At 37.7% G+C, this 19,101-nt stretch overlaps 2 protein-coding genes across 2 annotated transcripts; one reads left to right on the top strand and one right to left on the bottom strand.

Annotated features, from left to right (window-relative positions):
- Positions 1-247: 247 nt before the first annotated feature.
- Positions 248-12,736, top strand: lin9 (lin-9 DREAM MuvB core complex component). Its single transcript, XM_061746428.1, has 15 exons — positions 248-299; positions 1,171-1,203; positions 1,911-2,002; positions 3,353-3,466; positions 7,052-7,182; positions 7,496-7,621; positions 7,820-7,977; positions 8,799-8,932; positions 9,043-9,171; positions 10,544-10,645; positions 10,741-10,821; positions 10,910-11,035; positions 11,204-11,386; positions 11,567-11,664; positions 11,782-12,736. The coding sequence occupies exons 1-15, from the start codon at positions 269-271 to the stop codon at positions 11,885-11,887; spliced, it is 1,644 nt and encodes a 547-aa protein (XP_061602412.1). The 5' UTR covers positions 248-268; the 3' UTR covers positions 11,888-12,736.
- Positions 12,737-12,897: 161 nt separating this feature from the next.
- Positions 12,898-14,873, bottom strand: mixl1 (Mix paired-like homeobox). Its single transcript, XM_061707274.1, has 4 exons — positions 14,758-14,873; positions 13,897-14,117; positions 13,639-13,765; positions 12,898-13,475 (listed from the first exon to the last, which is right to left on the bottom strand). The coding sequence occupies exons 1-4, from the start codon at positions 14,846-14,848 to the stop codon at positions 12,898-12,900; spliced, it is 1,017 nt and encodes a 338-aa protein (XP_061563258.1). The 5' UTR covers positions 14,849-14,873.
- Positions 14,874-19,101: the final 4,228 nt, after the last annotated feature.

The raw sequence follows: 19,101 nt of genomic DNA, 5'->3' as shown, positions 1-19,101 counted from the left end.
CCCCTACACACAAAGGACAATAGACGTGAATCTAGTTTTAGATATCAAACACGTTTCCAGTCATTGCTGGCAGAATTGACTGTGAAAAAGCTGCATTCATACGGAGTAAACTTCATATTTTGACGGCTAAATGACTCTCAGCGGGTCTCGGAGCGGCGTTAAGGGAAGTTTTATGTAGATTTTAATGCTCAAATCCCCCTCCAGACACACTCCCGACCCACAATGCACCTTGACAACGTCTTTGAAAAAGCGGCGCGGCTCGTTCAAGATGGCGGAGATGGACCAGCTGTTAGACGAGAGTGAGTAACAACACGATCTTAACAGGCTTCCCGTCCGCACAACCACCGCCACTCCACTACTTATCAGAGTAAATCTGAGCGGACACGACATTGCCGGCGGTTTGATGGCCGGTCGTGGTTTTTAGGGGACTTTATACGGCGTTTTTAGACGTAAAGAGACGCCGGTCCAGTGTGAGCCAGCTAGCCCGTTAGCACGGCGGCTAGGCGGAGCTAACGGAGTTGAACAAGTTACTTTATGTCGGTGGGAAACAACACCGCCAGATAAGGCTGCTGACCCCACGGTGTGAGCAACAATAACACAAGGACCAGCACAGCCTGGCTTTCTACCAGCTACCCCTTATATATGCTCCCCCCCCTTTTTAAAGCTTTCCGTGTCAATGTCTTTCTGTTTAGTATTCGTTAGTCCTGAGTATCTTTTTTGACAAACTGGTAAAGATTAAATAAGTTATTTGGTTATTATTGTCTGCAATTGTTATATCTGAACGTGGTTAACGTAATTGTGTTGTAACTTCAGGCAGGGTGTGTTTGGTACTATCTGTCTGACTTGACAGCTCAAACTTGAGGCCTCACACTCGTCCACCTGCTGTCACTGATCAGAACTCTGTCTTATTCACCAGGAGCTGCTGGGGATTAATTCTTCTGTTTTGTGGTTTTTGTTGTCTTTTATATCAGAGGTTTTTGTCTTTTATAGCGTGTATGTTATATGTATATATTTTTTATGGTACGATGGACCTCTTCTCGAGATGTGTCTTTAATAAAGTGTTAATTGAATTGAATAATGTTACAGAACTTGCTTTTTGATTATTTTCAGCAGCTTTTGTGCATTGTTGTCTTGATACTAGTTTCATGCTCCGTGTTTTGTGTTCTCCAGGTTCCTCAGCTGAGGCACTTGTCAGTCTGAAAGGTCTGTTTTAAGATTAACTAATTTTTTTATCCCCTCTACTATGCAAAAAAAAACAACAAACAATTTAACTACTCAGTTATTGTATGCCTGATTTATTATTTTGAATTGTACATTTATTCTTTATAATGTATTTATGATTAATCAAATATGCTCTAAGTTACTTTTTAAAAGTTGTAAATAATTTTAAGTCATTACCAGATTAGAATTGGGACATTTATTTATAATGGGACGTTTTGGACCTGCAGTGATATACTTTGTCAAAGATGCAGTCCAAGGTACAGTGGAAATATTGTCAGAATATGCTGACATATTGACATAATGCTGTGCTGTTGACGTCCCCGACCCCCAGTCTGGCCCTCGACAGGATTGTCCCCCCTTATGAGCCTGGTCCTGATCAAAGTTTCTTCCCTCCTAAAGGGGAGTTTTTCCTTGCCACTGTTTGGCTTAAGGTTTTTCTCCCACTAGGGGAGTTTTTACCTGTCAATGTTTATGTAATAACTGCTCGGGGGTCATGTTCTGGGTATGGGCCTCTGGAAAGCGTCTAGAGACAACTTTTGTTGTAATAGACGCTATATAAATAAAATTTGAATTGAATTAGAATACTTGTTTATATATTTTTTCTTAACCATATTTATTTGACAAATGACAACTAGGCTTTTGCGTCTTGTGTTCTGACATTATGTACAAATCCATTCATTATTTTACAGAGGGCAGTTTGTCCAACACTCTGAATGAAAAGAACAGCTTCACAAGAGCTCACAACACCAGGGGACGGCATACCTCTGTCACAATGGACACAGTAAGAAACATCATTATAGTTGGTTTTGGAAATTATGTATATGGTGCATGTTATAACACCCAAGGGGGTGCAACATACCAATAACAAAGGAATGAAGACAACATGATAAGATTATGTTTATTGAAAGTTTTGAAGAGGATTTTAGCTCCTTTTACCTGTGGGAGAGGAAGGGACAAATGGTTGTGCCAAATAAATGAAATAAACAGAACAAAACAGTGCCTAACTACCCACAAACCACTTATGGAAAAATCAAATGACAAAATACCTAATTAACTGATCTAAAAAGAGATGTGCAAAAACAGATACAGTTGGTGGCACCAACCGCTGCACCAACCGCTGCACCTTGTGTATGGAGCTGGGCATTGGTGACTCTTGTTCTGTGTATTTTTGACTATTGTCCTGTGCATTTGTGAATTGGCGTGGGCATTTGTGACTTTTGAGACTGTTCTAGCTCCATACTAGTGTGCTAAACCTAGTATATTCTAAGGGTAAGAATGTATAGGGTACCCCAGGCTCAGAGCAGCATCCAGCACAGTCAAGACAGGGAGCACCAGATGGCATAGAGCAATGTTTAAAGGGGACCTATTATGGCATCTAATACCTATTTTAAACAGGCCTTGAATGTCTTAAAAACAAGCTTTTGATTGTTTTTTCTAAATAAATTAGAAATTCAGCCTCTGAGCCATGTCTTTATCTTCCCATTCTCTAACTGCATTATCTATGCGGGATTCTGAGTGGGTGGGGAGGCTATGATAATGAGGCTCTGTGCTGATTGGCTGACTGACGCGAATGACGCCATACACCGCTACGAAAAAATGGCGGAAGCTCCGGTTGGCGGAGTTAGTTGTGGGCGTGGTTTCACGCATCGGAGGCCAACCTATGGAAATCGCGCCCGTCGTTGCATAACGACGGGCGCAGAATCTGAACGGCTCGTAGAAGCCACATCAAACTGGATGGCTCATCCGGGCGGCTGTACAGACACTGCAGAATTTGGTTGCTTTCCTCCTTCTCTGAGTTGGCAGGCTGAGGGGAGACCACTTTATATATGTTAAAGTAAGAAAAAACACGTTTTTCATAATAGGTCCCCTTTAAGTGAGCCCTCTTTCTTCATCACAGTCTCACAAGTGAGCTGCTTTGGATGTTGCTTGGTAATCAGAGGACTGCAGGACTTCCCAATTAGCTCCAACAATTGACACCTGAGGAATAAGTGCAGAATGTCTGCACGTAACATGCATTTTAATATCTTGAATGCTAAATATAGACATTAAATACAGATTTAGTAAGGTGATTAATACAGACACTTAAGTCATTTAAAGTTTTACCATAAAAAGCATACGTTTGTTCCTTCAGCCCACACGGAGTTCAAAGAGGAGTCGTTCGTTTCGGGATGATGATGAATCGCCCCAGCAGCGTCCCCCTTCCAGATCACCTCGGCGGAGCCAGAGGGTCACAACTACACCACAGGTGAAAACTTAACTTTATAAAATAGAGGTGTAGAATATTAAAAAAAAATTAACCAATACAACATTATAACTTTATATTAGTTTGACAGAATGTAGTTGTAAGATGTTATCATGTGAATATGACTGATAATTAACTGCTTCTGCATGACTGATACTAATAACTGAGAAATTCACATTTTTATATTTGCTATAATCTTCATATTGTCCTGCCCTTTCGCCTGTAATGAGATGGTATAGGCTCCAGCAGAACCTCATGACCCTGTATAGGATACACTGGGTATAGAAAATGCATGAATGGATAATCTTCACATTGACCGCAGTTTGTATATTCGGAAGCATAAAAAGACAAAATGCACGGATCAAAAAGAAATGTAGTAACTCTGGCCAAAGTATAAAAGCAGAAAAACAAAAAAGAAACAGCAAGAGACACTTATAATTGAAACATTTTACATATGAATTCAGTAAATCAAATGTACCAATATGTCAAATCACAAAATTAAAACGAAAAAAAAAATAAGGCAGATAACAAAATTGATATTCAAGGATTTTATGAGTAACAAAGCATGACATCTGTTCAACCTTTTGTGCATGTGGATATGTATCTTTGTAGTTTAAGTCAGATGTTTTTCAAATGTCAAACAACTGTACTGATATATGTCAATCCACAAAACATAGAAGCATCTCAACCTTTCAGGTGAGATGATCTTTCAGGTGAGAGATAAGACCTGCCATCTTCTCTCATCCAGGAATCCTTGCTAAACAGACTTTGCAGCCAGCAGAGGAATTTTCCTTCACTGGAACCAAGAGAAATCGCCACACTGGTGTGTTGGCTCTGGTGTTGTTGTTGTTAGCTCTGGTGGTGTTGTTGTTGTTAGCTATGGTGGTGGTGTTGTTAGCTCTGGTGGTGTTGTTGTTGTTAGCTCTGGTGGTGGTGTTGTTGTTAGCTCTGGTGGTGTTGTTGTTGTTAGCTCTGGTGGTGGTGTTGTTAGTGCTTACTTCCTGTCAGGGTGACACGGGGTCATGCTTGGGTCCTGCCAGTTAGCCATGGTAAATGAGTGCAACACAGCCCCCCCCCTTTTTTTTTTCTCTTCTTCTTTTGTTTTTTAAAAAGTTGCTTCCTGCCAGTGAGCAATTTCACCATTTTCATTACTTTATTGCATCTTGATTTTAATTAATTTGTCAGACCATTAAAAAGGACTTAACTTCCTTCCATATTGACTGATAATTTGAAAAGATGTACAATATTTATCATACATATCAATTACAAGTCAACATTTCAGCCTGATAAATACCTTGGATAGATTAATAAAATTGCATGCAAGCAGATAGCATCTTTTTAAAATGGTCGTTGTCGCACTATATATTATATTATCTATTACACTGCGCCTTGCCAGCAGGACCCAGGCATGTCCTGAGTCTGCCAGATATTTTTTTTGTTTGGTTGACATATGTCAACATGCATTTATTATACTTTTTAAAATCATTTGACTTAAACTATACAAACACCATCACATACTCACACACTAAAAATTGAAAAGATGTATTTCTTTGTTAATTGTAAAATACCTGAAAATGAAAAAACAGTAAATTTGTGTGCATCCTTCAAGATATTGTGATTATGACTTAGTTTAATCACAGTAGATTTTTGTTTCTACCACTTGACTATGTTGATGTGAAACATCCCAAGTTTACAATATTATGCATAAACAGTAAATTATCAGTTGTCATCTTGTTTAAATTTCAGTTATCATCCATCCTAAACAATTCATTGGTCCCAGAGATATCATACATCCCTAAAAGCCATATTTATATAGAGGGAGAAGGATTTGGAAATGGTTGAGAGTTGATATCTGATAAGTAACACTACGTTAACCATGAAGATGTTCTGGACACTTGTGTACATTAACCCAGTGTTTCCCAACCCTGGTCCTCGAGCCCCCCCTGTCCTGCATGTTTTATGTGCTCCCATGCTTCAGCACACCGTGATAAAAGTACCTGTGTCATCAACAGAGTTGTGCAGACCTTGGTGACAAGCTAATTAGGACCATTAATTAGAATCAGGTGTGTTGGTGCAGGGAAACATCTAAAAGATGCAGGATAGGGGTGCCTCGAGGACCAGGGTTGGGAAACACTGCATTAACCTATACACCCTCTGCTGCTACAAAAATGATTTGATATAATTCCCATTTAACATGTTTCTTATAATTTGTGGACATTGATGTCCACACAGCTACATTTCAGAGTAAAACACATACGGTTTGTTAAGGTAATTATTTGTTTGCCAGCATGCACATATCTCTATGTTGTTAATGTGCCGAATGTCCAAATTGTATGGCTGCAGGAATAATGCCCATCTCATTAACCGCTGATTTGGGTTCTGTAAAGAACGCAGAAAAGTAAGGGGGTTATGATCTGTGTATACCACCAGAGAACTCCCAGTGTTAATATACACATCAAAATGCTGTAATCCCCATACTAAGGCTAAGGCCTCTTTTTCAATGACTGAATAATTTACCTGATAGGAATTAAACTTTTTCGAAAAGAAACCTAATGGTTTCTCCACCCCGTTAACATCAGCTTGTAACAAGACTGCTCCCGCACCCACATGACTGGCATCTACCTGCAACGAAAAGACTTTATCAAATTGTGGTGCTGCCAAAACAGGTGAAGAACACAGAAGAGCTTTTACATTTTCAAAAGCAGCGTGAGTCTCATCTGACCAGATGAACTTTACTTTGGACTTCAGAAGATCAGTAAGAGGTGCCACCACTGCAGAAAAATTTCTACAAAAACTTCTGTAGTAGCCTATCATTCCCAAAAAACGCATCAAATCCTTTTTTGTTGCTGGAACTGGGAACCTCTTGATAGCTGCTACTTCAGAAGTTTTTGTAGAAATTTTTCTGCAGTGGTGGCACCTGGAGCCCCAAGGACTAAAGCACTTTATAAACTTTATAAACCTGCAGTGAAAGAATGAGTTCCTAATGCTCTCCCCCCTCCCATACTTACAAAACCTATGTGTGTCTCCCAAACCAATCTGTTCCACAGAACACAAACAAAGCTTAAGTTTACCAAACAATTGATAGAAAAACAAGCAAGTAACAACCCAAATCTACCAGTAAACTTAACTAAAAGTGACGAGCCCCCATCTTGTCATGAACTGACTTCGTCATGACAAAAATGGGAGACGACACACAGGGATAAATGTTCAAAACAATATATTTATTTATAATTAAATCAATCAAACAGGTAAGGTGAGGTGTGAGTCATCAGTTTGATCAGTGGTGTATGGCAGGTGTGGATGTGTGTAAGTGTAGTGTATGTGCAAGTGCAGAAAACTAAAGACAAACAAACTCAAAGCAACCAAAAAAGAAAACCATGCTTACTGAGCAGGGGAGAGAGGCCAAATGGCCCTGACCAGCCTGCTTAAATATTGGGCCTGATTGGAGTCAGGTGTGCCTCCTGCTCTAGGCACACCCATGCAGGCTGGTCCCCTCCTCCTGCACATGAACAGAACACCCTGTTAAGACAGGGTGGGTCATCACAATGTGGAATGGCTTTTGATGATTTTTTGTGCTTGTCTTTGCAGAAATTTTCTAATGTCGTGACACCAGACAAGAAAGCATCACAGAAAATAGGGCTGAGATTAAGAAACCTTCTTAAACTACCCAAAGCTCACAAATGGTGCATATATGAATGGTTCTATTCCAACATTGACAGGTAAAGTTTTTGAACTCAGAGGAAAACAAATGTGTACTTATAAAGGAATCTGAGTAAAAAATGATTTTTGCTCAAGCTTTGAGTTCTGCTATTATAAGTACTGACAGTGCACTCAATACTTATAATTTTATTCAAACCTGATACATCTACTTTATCGTTACTTAATTTTGATATTGTTAGAGTAAGACGTGGTCTCAAATTATGTTTAAGGTATCTGGATGTTTAGAAAGAAAAACACGATTTAATTAAGTTGCTTGAACTTTACATTTTGGTTGATTTATTTCACTCTTGAAAACACCCTGTGTTCTTCCAGACCTCTTTTTGAGGGTGACAATGAATTCTGCCTGTGCCTCAAAGAATCTTTCCCCAACTTGAAAACAAGAAAACTGACAAGAGTGGAGTGGGGAACAATCAGGAGATTGATGGGAAAACCTCGACGGTACGCTGTAATCTGTAAAAGAACATTTTGTGAGAAAGAGAGTTAAGGAAAAAAAACACGGTGCAGACTAATTATTGTACAATTGAAAGCGTACAATAATTAGTGATGACCATTTTAATTTTTCTTTAGTTTTTTTATAAGTGTTTCACTGTAAACGTGACGTGTAGAAACAAACGGAAGCAATCTTGTCCCATGCAGGTGTTCGTCAGCGTTCTTTGTTGAAGAGAGAACAGCTCTGAGACAGAAGCGGCAGAAAATGCGGCTGCTGCAGCAGAGAAAACTGTCTGATGTCTCAAACTGCAAAGACCTCCCTGATGAAATCCCTTTGCCTCTCATCATTGGAACCAAAGTCACTGGTAAGTACAATGATATGCAATCATCATTTTGAGCAGATATTGTCAGTAGGTTGTGATCATTGTAATAGAATTCATCACAGAGATTACCCTATTTTTCACATTATAAAGCCTGAATTATGGTTCTGCGTCAAATCGACGCCGTGCGTACGCCGTCACTGTGACGCCGTCGTGAACCCTTCGGACTTCTCCGTCACTCCATTTCGGTGCAGTACCTCCCGCGACTGCTAGTTCCCGATCTTTTCCTGAATGGTTTATCCGACTTTTCCGGTCACAGTGAATCAAGGAGATAAGGACAACTATTGTGCAAAAAACCAAAACAAAAAGAAATAACACATACACGAAGAAAAGAGCGCTGAAAGTTCACGACTGCTTCAAACCTGATGACAATGACGAGGAGCATAGTATTTTACGACAAATGTTATCTTGGGTTTGTGGTCAGTGAAGTTGCCCAATGACCAAATACAGAAATTCAAATCCAATAGAGTGGGGACATCCCACAGGAATCTTTTTTTGGTGAGTGATGCAGCTGATTAAAACTATACATATTTGAATAAATACTATATTTACAGGGAAGGGAAGAAAAAAATATTTCTATAGTTTCTAGGGGAACAATGACGATGGGGGTTTGGGTGAAGGATATCAAGGAAATTGGTGGTGGTGGTCAAAAATATAAAATTGATTTGTTGCACTGATTATGGAAGTTGAAATACTTACAGTAGGAATGATGCAGGCACCTTTTCATTTCCTATTTCTAAAACTTTGAGTATAATGTTGAATACAAATAAAGGAAAATAAATCTAGTTTCCTCTTTTGTGCAACAGCTCGACTCCGAGGTGTCCACGATGGGCTGTTCACAGGACAGATAGACGCAGTCGACACCAGTGCTGCCACTTATCGTGTCACCTTTGACCGCAATGGTCTGGGAACTCACACTGTGCCGGATTATGAAGTGTTGGTAAGCCTATCAACATGCTAGGAATGCGTTATAACTGTTTTTGAGATGTAAACATTTTTTTAAATGAGTGATCAAATACTTTTTTTAAAAATATATGACTGTCTTTCCAGAGCAATGAGCCCAATGAGACCATGCCCATCTCAGCCTTCGCCCAGAAACATCGGTCAACACGCTACATGCAGAACCTCATGACTCCACCGAGAGGGCCCTACCCGTCCGCTACTACTCCTGTTCACTTGGTACTGTAAACCTGCATCTAATCAGAGATGCACATACTGTCCTGTCACATTTGCCTTCATGCAAATGATTGCAAATTAGGATCACTGTTGATTTTAAATTTGGTTTGAATGCAAGTAGGATTAACTTCTCAAACAACCACTTTAGCTGCAAGTAGTTATCCAGAGAGATAAGGTAAAACTTAAAGGTCCAGATTTTATGTTTAAGCCTATTAGCCTAACCAAGTACTGCAATCAATGTGGTTGTTGTGTGCTTTGAGTCTAATCGCCAAACTCGAATTATCTTAATTTCGCACATTAAAATTAAGTTTTTAAAAAGTTGTCTAAAACTTAGCTTTTTGTTTTTTCTAAAACAAATTCACTGATTGTTTCACCAGCCATGTACAACTTAAAATCCAATTAAATGGCATAAAACAGGGATATTCAATTGGCGGCCCGCGGGCCACATGCGGCCCGCCAGGAGCTTTTATGTGGCCCCTGGTCATATTTTAAAAAAGGGGGTGTTTGTTGAAAAAGAAAAACAAGAAAAAAAAAAATTATAATATTTTTATAACTGGCTACTATGGACTAAAATGGTTGTGCTCAATGCTTAATATAATATTCAAATAAGGAAATCTTGGTGGAAAGTGGTGCTTTGTCATTATGGAGTGTTTTATTAAAAGTAGGTCAATATCAATTTCATTAAGTTTGCACAATGCATGGTTTCAAAATGAACTTGCATTCAAAAAAATATTTCTTTATCTGAATATTATATTTAACATTCACAATGACTAAATCTGGAGACAATTAATACATAATTCATATGTAAACTAGATATATTCAAATGTATAATACAAATGTATTATATTTACATAAGTCTTCGTCTTTGAGTGCAAAATACATTTTGAAAACCCCCACATTTTCAAATTGTGCGGCTCTCTCCATACAGTCCTTTTGCAGATGTGGCCCCCGGCCGAATCTAGTTGAATACCCCTGGCATAAAAGATGAAAATATGTTGCAGCAAATCATTCTTTGAACCTTTTTGACAGTGAGAAAAGGCGTATTATTGGACCAATAAATATGGCTATATAGTTATTTATGAGTGGCAGGTACTGCTGGGATTATCACGTGAAGCGTGTAAGTGCCTGGTCTAGTACTAATACGTTTTTCTATTTCAGCTATGCTAGATAAAATTAAATTATATCTTAAAAAAAGGTCAAGGAAACAATGAGTGCATTTGTTTGAACAAACAAGTTCAAACAAATAAAATAACATTTATTGGATGCTTGTAATACAAAATAAGTCTTAAGTAAAATGATAAATTAATAAATGTTTTCTTCTAATCTCTTATAAAGATAAATTACTGTGGTGTTTTTGTTTTTTTTTAAATAACAGGACAATGATCCTCTTATGAACCAGTCACCATGGAGGAACAAGCTGCCTGGTGCTGAAGGAGAGACACTTGGAGGATTTCCTGTTAAATTCTTGGTCCAAGTTGTAAGTACCTGCTTTCAAATAGAATGTCAAAAGTCCCAAACTTAAACACTTGTAACAACAAATTATTTTTTTGTTTTGTTTGTTCTTTTTTCCAGACAAGGCTATCTAAAATCCTCATGATCAAGAAAGAGCACATCAAGCACCTGAAAGAAATGAACACAGAAGCTGAGAAACTGGTACAATCTTCAGTTACTCAGGGAGCTTTATACTTCTCAGATGCATACATAAACCGTAACTTCACTTCTTTTTTGTGTGTGTATTCAGAAGTCATACTCGTTGCCAATTGACCTAGACTTTCAGAAGCGATATGCTACCATCGTGCTGGAGCTGGAACAGCTTAATAAAGATCTGAACAAGGTGCTACATGAAGTTCAACAATTCTGCTGTGAAGTAAGTCAAAAGATTGATTTTAATCATGCACACCATTACTGCAAGTACACTGCTTATAGCTAATATTTTTTTTATAATAAAATACAATGTTTTTTCTTTGTATATGGTTTTAAAAATGTTTTAGTTATTGCAGTGAGTTGTGTTAATCACAAATGTTTATTATTCCAGCTTGCCCCAGATCAAGGTATGGTTCCAGCCGACCATCCCACGGAGCTGCGGCGGCGTTGTGAAGAGCAGGCCCAGCAGATGGTGCAGCTGAGCAACTCCCAGTGGGACGGACAGCAGAGCGTAACAGATCCCACCATCACAAACCTCATCACCCGCCTCACAGCTCTACTCCTACAGATAAAGGTAGAGGACTTAAGTCTGCTTGTTTTTCTGCTCACAAGTTCCTTAAACGTATGTCAGAACGACTCTGGGTGCACTCACTATTTACACACATTATCAGTGTTTTCTCCAGCACTTCGTTAGGTCTCAGGTGCACCCATAAGTTTCTTATCTGTAATTTACTAGTCTCTGGATTTGTTTCAGTGTCTGGCAGATGGAGGCGATTTGAATTCATTTGAGTTTAAATCCCTAACAGACTCACTTAATGACATCAAGGCATCGATTGATCCCTCCAACCTCAGGTTAACGACTCTCCTACACTTCCATCCATACAAGCGGAACAAGAACATTACCATATACTTCTACAATCCTTGTTAAATAAACCAACTTGAATAAGTCTCTCTCTCCCTTGTTTTCAGTTGCTTTCAGAATAATGTTGAGATCCATGTGGCACACATCCAGAGCGGTCTGAGTCAGCTGGGAAATCTGCACGCATTCTCTGCCAACAACACCAATGCAGTTTGAGCACTTGTATCATCCCTTCCCCACACAAACGGTCTTATCACTTGAAATGTTTAGATTTAAAAAAAAAAAAGAAGACTCATTTTTGTCGAGGATCAACATGATACATTCTGAATTTGGATGGACTTCTGCCCAGATTCCTGAGGTTAATAAAGTGGGGGAGAATGTCATGGTTTTTTACCCACCCGATTTATGGTCTAGAAATGTTTGTGCAACCAACTCATCACAAGCCTGATGAACAGTCTTACGCTATTGCTACAATCCACATCTCCAAACTCTGATTGTTATTTATTGGTTTCACGTGCCAAACATTGATTCTACCAGTTTTTTATAGTTCTTATTTATTTATTTTAGTGCAAGTGTGTATATTTGAGAAACAATATTTAGCTTTCAAGAACATTTTCCTTTTTAAGTGTTAAGTTCTGCTCCACTGTTGAGCACAGAGGAAGCTCAAGAATGTTTGAAAAATAACTGTAGATAACTGTACAATATGATTTATTAGAACTATTGTTAACATTTCTGCTGTGTATTGAGAAATGACTTTTGTACGTTTGTGTGCACTAAAGAGATTTTTGATTTTCTTTTGTAATAATATATATAAATATATATATAAAGGAGAACTCGGGGAGGGTCAATGCCTTTTACTCTCTAAGATCGTAGCATTTCCACATTGGCATGGCTGCTGCTGTAACCCCAACTTAAAGCCTGCAAAACTGTAACCCTGTAATTTTCAAGTCAACCATTCTTTTCTATATATTTTTTTCTCCTCCCAATTTTGTAAAGTTGTAAATTCAAGTGCCTCAGGGCAGTTGTACATAAATTTTTCCCTTGTTTTATATTAAACATATTTCAACAGTATTCCCATTTTTATTCACAAATCATTCCAGTTAAGTTTGTTTAATTTTGTGTACAATATTTTTATTACATTTTTTTTAACAATAAATACAGAATGTTGTCTTATGATACATGTATAATATATTTATAATCATTAGCTTTTTTTTTTTTTTTACACTTCACATAAAGCCACGAAAGCCAGCCATTGCCTCGTTTTCCCAGTCAGAATCAGAGTCGGTGAGATCCTGTCCTTCTGTGGAATGAATTGGAGAAAAGTGATTGAACCCCTCTCCAGTAGCCATCAGCTGAGGATACTGCAGGTGATAGCCATTATCTTTTGGTGAGGACCTGTTGAAGTTATTCTGGGTTGGGATAGGAGGGATCACAACCCTCATCTCTGGTCCAATTGTTTTATTTGGTGGGAAATTGTCGTACTCCACCAGGACTTTTGGACCCTCGGTGGCTGAGATCTTGGCTTCCGTTTTAGCCTGGCGCTCATTCTTGTTGGGATAGGGATGGACACCACAGCTGGAGGTGGTTATGCTGGGTGTGTGTTGCTGTATCTGCTCAGCTGTGACTCCGGCTGCCTTCTCCTCATAGATGCAGGATGAAGATGTGTGTCCGTAGCTGCCAGCTTTGGTTGAAACACTGGTCCTCTGGAGATTCTCATTGCTTTGCTGGATTGTAGGCCTAAAACTATCCTCCAGTCCATAACTTCCTAAACCATGCGACTCAGGGTTGTGACCATGGTGATACACTGAAAGGAAAAAGAAAACATTAAGTAAATTATGAAATGAAAGTTTTGTAGAAATTTTGCACTTTTTTTTTTCCTGGCTTTCCCACAATGAGGAAAAAAAAAACATGGCTTTCATGAAAATTTGTCTTTTGAAAGGGGAAAGAGAATAAATGTGAATAATTACTTTTCTCAGCACCCATTCTGCTCGAATTTTGGCCAAATGGAGCATCAGTTGCCATGTTGGATACCTTCATGGACACTGATGAGCCAACTTGGCGCCTTGATTTGGCCCTTCTGTTCTGAAACCAAACCTAAAACAAAATGTAAAAGACAAAATACATTTTACTGATTCATGTTTAATCACATATATGATGTTGAACATTTTAAAATAGGGTTGTGCCCATCAACAACCAAAAGGTGGTATTTTTTTAAAGCTCCCTACCTGAATCCTGGACTCGGGCAGCCCAGTCAGCGCCTCTAGTCGCTCTCGTAGGTAGATATCAGGATATTTAGTGTCGGAGTAAACTTTCTCCAGCACCTCAATCTGCTGCTGGGTGAAGTTGGTCCTCTTCCTCCTGTGGGTGAGTATGGCCACGCACTTGTCCGTCCTCGGGACCGAGTGTGCGGAGTTAAAGTAGTTTGTAACATCTGAGGCTCCGAACTCTGAAACCAAAGAGACAAGACGAGGTTACACCTGGTTGCCACCCGTCCCGTAAAATACGGAATTGTCCTTTATTTGAGAAAAAAATGTTGCGTCCCGTATTGAACTAATACGAGACACGATTTGTACCGTATTTTCATTAACTTTTACACCATATTCTAGTTGAATTATTGAAATAAATGAACTTTTACACCATATTCTAGTTGAATTATTGAAATAAGTTAACTTTTACACCATATTCTAGTTGAATTATTGAAATAAGTTAACTTTTACACCATATTCTAGTTGAATTATTGAAATAAGTTAACTTTTACACCATATTCTAGTTGAATTATTGAAATAAATTAACTTTTACACCATATTCTTCACCTGTAGGCTATATTACATCTGGGCTGATGTGGACATACAGAGCATAGGAGGCTATTTCAGTTACTAGTATGGTTGTCTGTACAGTCATGCAAGTTAAATGCTATTAAAGCACTTTAAACTTTAAATCAAAGCATTTTGTTTTTTCATATAAAATAAAAAAAAATTTATTCAGTTTAGAAGTTTTGAGGCTTTTTTTTTTTGGCTCCTGCGCTACACCAGCCCTGGTGCGTAAATTACGCACAACCCCCAGCTGCAATCTTGCAGGCCACCAACCTGAACTGCTGCTCATCTGCGGAGAAACCTCGTGGAACATCTGGAAATGATTCAGATCCCCGACGCGCATTTTCCCGTGAAGCGCCGACATGTCTTCTCCTTCTCTCCAAGCAACAGCAACTGAGTCTGAGGGCCCGGTCCTGTTGCTGGACTTTAAATCCTGGCCCGATCAAAGGTGGCCGGGAGGACGTGTGAATGGGGCAGCCATCGCTGCCGGCTGGCACTGCCGCGGCCTCGCAGCCGCTTCAGACGTCTGCGGGGCCGCCGAGGTGTGAAGCCGTCACACCTGGGACGCTGCTACGGCAGCAGCGCCGCTGAAAGGGCTTTTAATGGAGGCCGACGACTCAATACACATATGCAGAGAAAACATTTATCCGCTTTGGGATGGATGAAGCATTAATGGACCGGTAGCTTTCAAAGAAAAGGCAGTCGGAAACTGTCTGAACGGAAATTTTCTCAACAGGGTAGTAGAAGTTCAAAGGGTTTAGAAATGTTTCTGTAGGACAACTGAGTTAATGTTTTTTCATTGAATGTATAGTATGAAAAAAAAAATCTCTTGAAAGCATGTTCCCCCATTGCTGAAGTAGCCCACACAGTTTGGAGGAAAGCGTGCTTCCTGTCAGCTTTCAGAAACACCAAAGTCCAACTCAATACACAAAGATTAGTTCAAAAGCGCAGGAGTGGAAACTTGTTATTGAACTGCTGCCTCCATTTGAGTCAGAAGGGGATCAAGTCAAGATGTCAGGCATGCAACACCCCAGACAGACAGACTAATTTGTTTCCATGTGTTTGGACAAGATCTGCAGGAATGAGCTTTTTTGTAATCAGATGCAAATTTAATGACAGCACCTATTGTTTGGTGGGATTCTTTTTAGTACATACAAACCACATTTGACTGCTCTGGGCATAGTTAAATTGATTACAGTTCTCATGGGTAAATATCATATTCACTGCTGTAAATGGAGAAATGGTAAACCCTCCTTTGATTGGTTTTTAAATGATTTTAAATTGTTCTTTTTGTCCCTCAAAAAAATTGATTCCAGCAAAATGGCTAAAAAGATTTGTGACGACATATCTTGTTTTTTGCTTTTGTGATTCATGCCTCAGACCTTGCTCCTATTTTGTTATGGTTTTTGTTTTGCCTGATTTTGAAAATATATGCAAATGTTTTTACTTTTAAAATAACAACCCCTTTTTGTTTGTTTTGTTTCATTTCTACATATATATGTATGTATGTATGTATATATGTATGTATGTATTTATATATGTATGTATATATGTATATATATATATATATATATATATATATATATATATATATATATATATATATTTATATTTGGTACATGGCTTATACTTGATGACAACATTCCACTTCATGTTTAAAATGTATTAATGTCCTTACGAGAAAATGTTATGATACTGTGTTATTGTATGTTCAATTAAAAAAAAAAAGAACTACAAAAAAAAATAAATAAATAAATAAAAATAAATTGATTACGGCTATTAAATCTACAATATTAATGATTTACAGATTTGGTCAGATCCACACTTTCAGGATATATGACAGTGACAGAGCCAGAAAATATTTTAGGGGTGGCACAGAAAGCAATGTTATCTTCTTTGTGCGTGTGTGTGTTGAACCACTATTGATCTAGAAGTGTTTCTTGGTCATTCACCTTTTAACTTCCAGAGAGTAACTGTCATGTACGAGTACATTATAGACCCATATAATAAATAATATATTTTTAATCATGTTTTTTTTAGGAATATCATTTCTATAATTATTTTTTTTTAAAGAGCCATGATGACTTTTTAATTCACAATTAAAATTAAAATGTATTCTTGTGTTTATTCTCAAACTTAGACATTTATAAGTTTTATTTGCCAACTAATTTACAAAAAACACTTGCAAACTCATTTACAGATCACATTAAAATAAGACAGAACTTGATTCCTTACTGTAAGGAGCACAGGGGTTTTAGTTTTTTATATTCGGTCAACATTTAACTATCATCTTTATGAGAGCTGCTTCACTACTGAGAACAAAGAGCACTGATGATCCTCTATGGCAATGAACTTGTTAACAGGATATTTCCTTGTGCTTTGCCACTGCATGTCACATCAACGTTAGCAGTTATTGATCTCTGCACTTTGACACTTACAGCTTTGTTCAGGTACGACGTGCTTGTTGGTTAAAGGATTCACAGTCCATAGGCTCCTCTGTCTGAGAGCCCTATTTGGGTATTGCTTTAGAGTGCAGACCCATTTGCTATGCAAAAAAATCAGGGTGTTTAACTTCCTGCTCTGTTGCGATGGTCACTGACAGCTCTTTTGATAGCAGTGGATCATGAAATTGATCCACAATGAGATGATGATGTCCATTGGATATTGCAAACTGAGCGTCACAACTGCAGCACAAATTGTCTGTGGTTTTGTGCAAATGTTCTGTCTAACCATTCATTATGAAGTTGGCATCTTATTATAGAAATGGATTGTGTTTAATTTCTTTAGACAAATTCTGAGTGAAATAATAAAAGTATGTTCAGGCCTTGAAAGGCTACTAACCTACAGTTTGACCTGGCCAGTATGCATTTTCTTTCCATGGACAGATGGCTGAATTATCTTCACAAGTTTACAAGCATATGTGAAAATGTCAGCTGTCTTCGGCTCTTCCTTTTGAGTTTGGTCTTTGTGTATTTGAGATGTATTTTAGAGGTCTTAAATGCATTTACATGTAACAGATCATCCAAATAGACCTTTGCACTACAGTAGAAATGTGTACATCTACTTGTTGATATTTATGTATCAGTTTTACATGTATTAACACTCGTTGCACATTTGCTTATTTGATTATTGATTGTTCAGTAGTTAAACAATTAAACATATGTATTTTCCGTTGGTTGATTTTGAAACAGAGGTCCCACAGACACGGAGAAGCCCTTCACTATCCAAGAGCCTGACGAAAAACATGCACAAACTACACACACAAAATGTCTGGTTGTTTTGTGTATCTATGAATCTAATTTGCATTTATGAACAGAGTTTCAGGTAATGGGCTGTTTTGTTGATCACTAAAGGACAACCTTTGCTTCCTGAGCTACAACAGCTAATTTCCATTTAATTTGCCTGATTTGGTTTTTGATCAGTTTAGTTCTCATTTTGTATCATATAAAAGGCCTTTGTTTCACTTTGGCTGTTTTTTTGGTCATTTTTGAATCTCTTTATGTTCAGTTGGTATTTTTTCTTGCTTAATTTCATGCTCATTGCTCATGATTCACCCTTGACACGTTCCTTGTTCACATTAGAGGTTTTTTTTTTAAATATCAAATCGTATCCGTTTTATATCAATTTTTAGCCATTAATTGCCTTTGAAGGTATTTTTCTAAATGTCAGATTCATGTTTCATCACTACTTTGTATCTGTCTGTGTTCCTTGGTAATGTTTTTTTTTCTATTCAAGATCAAAGTTTATTGTCATGTGCATAATATGGAAACATCTTTCCATGTACATGAAAATTTTTCTTAGCTGCCCACAATGAAAACAATTCAAAGACTACATATAAAATAGATACATAACAAAACACTGTGAGGTAATTTTAAAAGGCAGAAATAATACAATGGAAGTATAAACTAAGTAAAAATATAAGTATGCAAATAAAAATGGAGCTGCAAATAAAGTATGTACATAATCGTGCAAATAGGTTTCCAACATCTGTTGTACATGTATGTGTAGTAGTCAGCAATGAGCATGCAATTACACACGTGCAAACTGCAAACGTAAACAATCAAATATAGTTTTTATCATTATATAGAGTACAGACCAAAAGTTTGGACACACCTTCTCATTCAAACAAATGGGGAAGTGTGTCCAAACTTTTGGTCTGTACTGTAGATTTTATTATCCATGATAATAAACTCCTGTCAGCTGTTATGGGCTGATGTGGGAAAGAATGCATGAATTAGTCTGGATTTCGTGTTTGAGGTAACTTTATGTTTCTTGACTTTCCATAAACTAATTTACATCAATTTTGATTTTTGGTTTGCCTGTGTCTCTCTGAAATAAAACACGGGTTCACCTTTAATGTCAAAATTTCTCTTGATTTATTTATTTTTTATAGCCATTATAGCCATGTATACTGTTTCAAATAAGTAAATATATATAATACACACACATACATGTACAAACACGACTATATGATAGAGAAGCAGAAGCAGATTTTGTAAAACTCAGCTATTTTAATCATATCAAGAAACAATAATAAACATATATCCATATAAATATATATATATATATATATATATATATATATATATATATATATATATATATATATATATATAT

Source organism: Cololabis saira, chromosome 18, assembly GCF_033807715.1.
Source record: "Cololabis saira isolate AMF1-May2022 chromosome 18, fColSai1.1, whole genome shotgun sequence".
NCBI classification, from domain to species: Eukaryota; Metazoa; Chordata; class Actinopteri; order Beloniformes; family Belonidae; genus Cololabis; species Cololabis saira.
Note: the sequence above shows the minus strand (reverse complement) of the source record. Positions and strands in the feature narration are given on the sequence as shown.

Bases quoted from the DNA above. Each gene is read 5' to 3' on its own strand.
- mixl1 (XM_061707274.1), bottom strand. From the start codon at position 14,848: ATGTCGGCGCTTCACGGGAAAATGCGCGTCGGGGATCTGAATCATTTC. The intron at 14,118-14,757 runs GTTGGTGGCCTG...CTTTGGTTTCAG, and splicing joins GCAGATGAGCAGCAGTTCAG to AGTTCGGAGCCTCAGATGTT. The intron at 13,476-13,638 runs GTAATTATTCAC...TTTTCCTTTCAG, and splicing joins CAGAATGGGTGCTGAGAAAA to TGTATCACCATGGTCACAAC.
- lin9 (XM_061746428.1), top strand. From the start codon at position 269: ATGGCGGAGATGGACCAGCTGTTAGACGAGA. The intron at 2,003-3,352 runs GTAAGAAACATC...TTGTTCCTTCAG, and splicing joins CCTCTGTCACAATGGACACA to CCCACACGGAGTTCAAAGAG. The intron at 8,933-9,042 runs GTAAGCCTATCA...CTGTCTTTCCAG, and splicing joins TGCCGGATTATGAAGTGTTG to AGCAATGAGCCCAATGAGAC.